The 8,154-nt window shown below is 38.7% G+C and overlaps 1 protein-coding gene across 1 annotated transcript; it reads right to left on the bottom strand.

Moving 5' to 3' along the window:
• Nucleotides 1-5,424: 5,424 nt before the first annotated feature.
• On the bottom strand, nt 5,425-7,461 carry LOC129743126 (uncharacterized). The gene has a single exon (XM_055735092.1). It carries the CDS (start codon nt 7,459-7,461, stop codon nt 5,425-5,427), a length of 2,037 nt encoding a protein of 678 aa, XP_055591067.1.
• Between the last annotated feature and the right edge of the window lie 693 nt (nt 7,462-8,154).

Raw genomic sequence — 8,154 nt, 5'->3', positions numbered from 1 at the left:
GCGCCCCAAAGAAAATCAAGTTTGGCCACATTTTAAGGATTTTTTTAATTAATTAATATTATTTAAGTAACATTTATGCTGAAATTATGCATTGTTTTTTGCACTGAAATTCATTACCTAAACAACAAATAATACCGCTAACATTATCAAATTTTTTGAAAATGTCTACTTTTTAGTATTATAATATTATTTCCAGCAAGATGGATTCAGTAATTTCACAGTAGTTTCACAATTACCATAGCGTTTAGTAAGTTAATTTTGAAAATCTTAAAGCAGTTGTAAAACAGTTTTAAAATTGTTTTATGCCAGTAAGAAAAATGTTGTAATAAAAAAATTTCAATAATCAATTTTATGAGAATTTTATGAAAGTTTTAAGAGAGCTTGAATCACAGCTTCGTTTGACGTTTCTCTAAATGAAATACACGCTTATGATGGATTTGTTTTTTTTTTTCGAGTAAGAGAAGAGTTAGAGAACATCTCGATTTGTTGCTTGGCAAAAGGCATTCATGGAAATATTTTTATGTCTCCTTTTGTCTATGAGCATAATCAATTATCTTTAAAAAAAATAAGTAGGTATTGATCATATAGATCATTTTCTGTCATTGAATGGCCTGAAAGCTTCATAAGAATTCGTTTTATTATCGTTCTAAATAAGAAGATTTTTCTTAGTCAGTGTTTGTATTTGCTTTTTATGTTTTTTTTTTGTGAAAATTAGCGAAACATGGACCAATTATCATCATTTCTATTTTTTTGTTTTGGGTTTTCAATAAGTGGCTAAGAAATGAGAACGCGTCTGTGTTCGATAACGCACTAAGCTAGGGACTGTAAACTAGCTTTTGATACTTTAACTCACTCCGGCGGTACACTTTACAACTTTCCCACCGTGGGGGAAGTATTTTGTTTTGCTTGCGAGGGTTTTTCGGACGGTTGCAAAATTCGCGACAACTTGCTGTGGTGGTTGCAATCAAACTTATCATTTATTTGCCGTTTGTTTATTTCTTCCAGTTCGGCTCTCTGGATCTCGCTCTTATGCTCTAACGGTGTAGCAGTGAGACGTGAGAAATTGAGTAGTTAGACCGTTAGCACGTCTCACTGCTGGAGGTTCTACAAATTACGAAATTAAACCTCATTCCAGAACATTCCGGCCCCCTTGAAACCACCGGATTTCAACATTTATCATACTTTTTTTTCTTATAATTCAATTCAATAATTCCCCGCATAATCAATTACAATATATAGAGAATATTCTATATTGTCTCTAAACGTTATCGTTTATTGTAAAGTGAACAGTATATGTACAATAACACAGACCATATTAACAATCTGTATTATGATTATCTGTTAAAGTACCATATGGGGAAAGGGCTGTTAAGCATGTTTACCATTCAAAAAGAGCGATTTTTTCGAACAAATATTTCATGCTACATTATTGGATACGGTTAAAATATCATCCACTTTTGGCGAGCAAAACAATCTACCTGAATGTTCTAGCTACGTTGGAATACAAAATCATAGATTTCATCAACTTCAATGGATATAGTTTGCTTATAGTAGTTTGTAGTAAAAATAACGCTCAATCATACGTTCCGCATATTGTAAAATATTTTTAAAAAGAGCTTCCCTGTACCATAACCAATATAGTTCCAATTCTTTCCCACAAAAAATAAAATAAAATTAAAAAATTTAAATGTTGAGATTTTTATTTTTTATTTCTGATATTATACATGGATTATACAATCTTACCTATTTGTGCAGATCTGCATTGTTCAGCCTTTCAGTAGATTTTTTTTCCGCTCTCCGCTCAGCAGAGATCTTTGTTTCTGTAATTTCATTAGTTTTATTTAATCTCACTAGTTTTTATCGATAATATAATATAGTTTTACTTACTTTTCGCGTTCTGTGTGTTTTTCTCAGCGTGATTCTTTTTTTTCGGAGCCATTTTGAACACAGTTTTCAGTTCCGAACCTGGCGTGGGGTTGCCGACACAAATTTTAACGAAGTGAAGTGAAAATTAGCAGATGCTGAACCCAAGAGCGAAAAAATGCATAAGCTCACAACTACATCTTAAAATAACAATATTAGTTATTATCCGCAAGAGGTGAAATGATAACGACTTGTCTAACTCATACAATGTTGTCAATGTTGTTTTTTTTTTAATTTAATGTCTAATGCTAAGAAAATATAAGGAAACTTTGTCGTACACTGTTAGAGTCCTGGATAAGGTCCAGAGACAATATTCAAAGGTTGCAAATTTTTATTCTCTTATTATACTATACTTACTAAATCATATATCATATTGTCACTGTCACTGATACGATCCTGTCATAATTTATTGAGGTAATAAAATTTTGAACATGTATAATGAAATGATACTTGGAAGATATTTCATACTGGTACTGCTACCAATATATTAAGTTAATAGTTAGTACTATATCCCCAACTGTTTTTAATTATGCGGGTCGTTTTAAGCGATACTATTATACAATACAAAAAATGCAACTTTGTTGCTTAACAATTCAACATCTGTTCAGGGTGATGAACCCATTTAGAATGCATTATATGTAAATTTCATTCAATTACCAATCTACTTTATACAATTAAAAGAAATCTAATTTCATGCACAAATTTCTACATCATGTTAGGGTGATGAGCCCCTTTTTTTTGCCCATCCCTGTACGCCCATGGAGAACATATTCTCTCTCATTTTATCACCACTCGTTTGTTTTGGTCTGGAATTTCATGTGTGATTTGATCAATACTGCTGAACACGTTCTTTGATGCAAATTCCGAAAAATTTGCGGTGAATTCCAAGTTTCCGATTAGAAATTCCCTCCGGATTTATTCAAGTCGGCACAATGAGACCAATAGCAATCGTAATGACCACGCCGCTGCTTCCAAAGGTAAGTTTTTCGTCCGTTCTTGAGCGCCAAAAGGTTAACTTCAGCCATGCAATTTCAGCTGCCATCCCCTTGGCCCAGACGAAGAATGCGTGGGAGTCTTGACCGAATTTGGTCCCAGGAGTTCGCACCAATCGATTCAATCAAAAACGCATCCACAACCATCTACCCGGATCCTTCAGGTGAGTAGTTTAAATAGAAAAAAAAACTTAGTGCTGATCGTTCACATTCTATTCCAGCTTTCAATGTGTGTTCATTTTGTTGGGATGCCTCCACCAATGCGCTCGTACAACCAACTTCGGAAATCAGCGCTACCGTTGCTTGGGAGTTACCCAATACCAAAACCAATCCTTGCTGATTCGTTTCGAATCCTGATGTTTTGGTTTAGAGCTCTGCGTTGCATCTTACCCGAAATAGGAGAAATGGGCCAGTAGTTGCAGGGAACCAATGCAGCTGGATTATCTATTGCAAATGCGCAGCTCAAGTGTTCAAAGGTGAGTTGATTCTCTTTATTTTCAGAGTTGTATGTTATGAGCAATTCATTCCATATCAGATGTGACGAACAACAGGTGGAACCGCATGCAATTCAATAATGCTACAAGAGATCTCTGGCTGAGAGATGATTCGGTTTCGATGACTTGTGCTCATAACAGGGAAAATGGAATAAAATTGAAAAACATTACCAATTGATTGAATAACATACAATATCACAACCCCCAATTGGGTACTTCGAATTCCATTTCCATTCATGCAACAAGGTTCACCCTTTTCAATCAATGAGATCATAAACGAATTAAGTAGTTCCAGACACAAACAAACAGACGTGCAACTTTTCATTTCCCCAATGAAAATCAAGCTTACCACCGCTTAAATGTTTAACAAATATCCATTTCAAGCATATCTGACTCATAATCTCTTACATAAGCTTAACTATTAGGCTCATCCTAGCCATTTCTGACTCTAGACGTTTCAATATGATACTATGGCTAATGATAATCTTTTTTGCCATTAGTACACTCGTGAATTAACTTTTTGCTTGTCAAGCAGAATGACGATCGAAAACACACGTAAATTTTCGAAATTAGGGTTATGGGACCTTCGAAAACCATTCCCCGATGCGGATCATGCGATGGTGATTGAATGAGTTGGTGTTATTTTCTACTTCAATTTTTTGAAAATCATTTTACGAGACCATTCTTTGTCAAAATCTGACTCAATCGACTTATTCTCAGAAATGCTAACCAAATTTATCATAGAAACAAAACCGTTTGACGAGCTTAGCGTTAAATCTGAGGTGAAAAATCAATGCAACGTTACCAGACCAAACTCCTTAAAGATGATTTCAGACCTGGGGTTCACCTTGAGCTATTTTTTTTATAGTCATTGGACGTTTCTCGATAATTAACGGGTCGAATTTTTCTTGGCTTTCTGTAGTTCAACGAGGCCGATATCCGACGCGTAAGCATTTGCGTATGAGCCAATGTAGACTAGGCTGTAACCAACAAAATATCTGAACATCTGACAAATCGTACTCAAAACCTGACTCAAATCTTTACAAATTTCAGAAATGTTTGCCAATGCTTCTTGTGAATTCGAGTAGACCTTTCGCAAATTGAACCCAAGTGAATTGGTGAGATTCGTAGTTTCTTGGACTAGAAACTTGCATTCTTAACCACTGTCTGCTTCAACTAGACAGTTTTTGACGTAAAACTATTTCGAACAACTCTCGAACCAATCGTATGACTTGCTGATCCATTTCAGCTAGCTGGTTTAGGCCTGTTCTCTCCAAATACGGAACACTAGCAGCTTCGTTGATCTCTCTGGTTCCTGTGATGTATCTCGTCACCTATCCGCTGAGTATGTTGACCCGGTTGCTGAACTTGTGCCATCCTGACCTCTCGACGTCGGCACTGATGGCGTATCGGTGCAAACGGAATCGCATGATGACAGACAACAAATCGTTCTGCACAGTAGGCCCCACCATCGAAACATCATTTAACGAAGTGACCGTTGAGGTGCGACACGACGCATCAAAATACTTTGAAGATGTACTTTCCGGTTTCAACACTTCGTGACGAGGAAGACAACAACCAGGTTCTAATTCTGACACATTCTGAACCTTTTTTTTTTTTACTTTTCCGACTAATATCGGACCCAATTCTGACTGAATTCTGACAAATATCAACTGACACATCTTAAGCTTTTTTCATATGTCCCATTGACACAAACGCAAAATCGAATTTTCATCAATAAATTCCCAATACAAGGCCTTAAGTTCTGCCCTTTGCATATTGCCTTTCTTCCAAACTGAGGAACCGACTTATCGCTTTTCCTGTAGATTTACCCAATTGGTGCAGGTGTTTTCCGCAAGGTGACGACGAATTTACCTTCCGAATTCCTCACGGACTCATCAACTGACAAAATACTGTTTTTTCTACATAGTTCAAACTCCCAAAACTTGTCCAGTGTCTTCCAAACTCGCAGTAGAAATAAAAAAACCATTCTGAACCTAAGCCTATGCAACAGGTTAAACGGAGCAATCCGGAACTCTTCCGGAAACAACCCATCCTAACTCAGTTTCTTGCAGGGTTGGACCAGCGTCCGAAACTTTACCTGAACGCAACAAATTGCAGAAGTATTCTGCCCCAATAATCATATCAATCGGACCCGGGCTCCAAAACTCAGGGTCCGCCAATGCCAAATTATGAGGAATCTTGATCCCATTGAGCGATACTTTGGTGGTGGGCAGATTACTCGTGATCTTTGGCAACACATGGAAACTCATATCTTCCGAAAATGAAGAAATCTCTGACACACGAGGCCGAATTCTTGCCTCAACTGACTCAATCGATTTAGCTGACTCATTTCCAATACCTTGGACTCTCAAAACATTCCGACTTCTTCGGAGATTCAATCTTTTCGCAAAGCTTTTCGTAACATAGCAATATTCAGAACACGAATCCAATAGTGTTCTCGCAAACGAATGATTACCAAAACGATCTTCAACACGCACTACAGCGGTTGACATCAAAACTCGAGGCGAACGAAATTTAGCGCTTTTCGGCCTTGGTGCCGCATTAAAAGTAAAAGAATTGTCTGTGGTGTGTTGTGGTTGAGTGTGGCGAATACGTGTTTGTATTATAGGGTAGGAATTAGTGGAATTCTCATGTGCTTGAGGATTTGTGTGCGAGGGTTGACTTTGTTGATTCTGTCTAATCGAATTGTGTTCATGACCTTGCCCAGAAGGTCCTGGAAGATTTTCATTATGAAACGATTGACTGTTGACTGTCGACTGGTTTTGTGAAACGGAGCTCTGACTCGAAAAACTGTTAAAACTTTTGTGCAACATCGAATGGTGCTTTCTGTTGCACTCACGACATGGTCCTCTGCTACAACGATCCGCAAAGTGACCGGAACCCAAACAATTGATGCAGAGCCGCTTCATTTTAACCACTCCGAAACGCTGGGGCACTGACATCGCTCTGAACTTGCTGCACGCAGAAGCTGAGTGAAACGAACTTCCACAGAACAAACAGTTGTTCTGGAATCTCGATACGGTGTGTACTGTTGTACGTTGACGACAACTCTCGATGTCCTCTGACCTTCTCGGTGCTATCGATTGCAGAACCAATGCCTGATCCCTCAGAAAGTCCATTACTTTCTGGTATGTCGGAACATCTTTTGAATTGTGGTGACTCTCCCACTGACGAAGTGTGACCGAATCAAGGCGAGAGCAGACCATATAAGCGAGAATAGTCGACCACTTTTCGGTATCCTCACCTATCTTGCCCAGCATCTGGATGTTTCGATCGAAATCACTGACCAGGCGGTTCAGAGCTTCACCGCTTTCCTTCTTCAGAGGCTCGATACCAAACAGCGCGTCCAAATACGCCTTCACGATCAACTTTTTGTTCTCGTATCTCTTTTCCAACATGTCGCAGGCTACCTGGTAGTTATCAGCAGACAGTTCAATGGAGCTGATCTCCTGGAGCGCTTCTCCGCTTATTGCTGACCGCAGATAAGTAAACTTATCGATATCGGAGAGCTGATGGTTGTTGTGGATCAAGCTGTCAAACATATCCCGGAACGGAATCCAATCTCGAAGTTTTCCGTCGAAAACTGGCAGCTTGATATCCGGAAGCTTGACACGGGATATGGTATCAGCTCGTTCTGCAGACCCAGACGCACTTAAGACCTCAACCTTCCTAGGACGCAACGCAAGGAGTGCTGCTTTCAGGGTGCAGTACTGCTCTTCGACCTCCAGAGTTTCCTCGTCGAATTTGGCTTCGCGCTCCACAGCCTGCTTCTGCAATCTCCGTTTCTTGGCAGCCTCTGACTCCTTTGCATCCTCTTTCTCACCATCACTGTCTGCTACATCCAAATGTACTTCGATTTTTTGTCTTACCAGGTAGTATTTCTTGATCGTCGACTCTAACAGACTCAATCTGACTTCTAATTGGCTCTCATGCAGCTCTGGCTTGTAATCTCTGACAAAATTGGCGACACCCTTCATGGAAGCCCGCAACTGGCGCTCTTGCTTTTTCAAGATGCTGTAATCCTCCATTTTGATGAAATTAAAAACTCAATTTTGAAAATCACAGCAAACCTTGCGAGTAAATATCACCAAAATCTCACACTACCACAGAGCAAGTCGATTCGTCTGTGATATCACTATAACTGATAACCAATAGGAATTCAACCAAAAATTCCAATCCGACACAATAAACTGACTGAATCACTACTCTGATTCACTAAAACCAGCACAATCTCTGACAAATTCAGATTACCAAACTGACTGAATCACAAATTTGATTCACTTTACATCAAACACAATCTGACTGAATCACCAATTTGATTCACTTATCCAACCCAATCTGACCAATTATCAGACCAAGTCTGACTCAATTCGCTCAACGTTTCACAAAAACCGACCTTGACAGGGAATCGCGACTTGACAGCCAAAGTGGAATCAACAATTCGAAGACAATAATATCGAATACCTCAGGGAATAGCACAAATTTAAATTTTCAACTACCCAAATACTTTTTCAAATATTTATTTTTAGCCACAATTTAAATTTATCAACCACGAAAATCTCACCACACACCAACGACCACAGACATGCGCTACTTATCCTTTTAAATCCAAAAACGGTTTCGAGATCCAACAATCCGTCCGATTAGCCAAAAAATTCTGCAAAATTTGCCAACTCGTCTTGGGCACCACTGTATTCCACCTCGCTAGGCTCGATCACTAG

The sequence above is a fragment of the Uranotaenia lowii genome, chromosome 2 (assembly GCF_029784155.1).
Source record: "Uranotaenia lowii strain MFRU-FL chromosome 2, ASM2978415v1, whole genome shotgun sequence".
In the NCBI taxonomy this organism is placed as follows: Eukaryota; Metazoa; Arthropoda; class Insecta; order Diptera; family Culicidae; genus Uranotaenia; species Uranotaenia lowii.
This window is presented reverse-complemented; position numbering and strand designations above follow the sequence as displayed.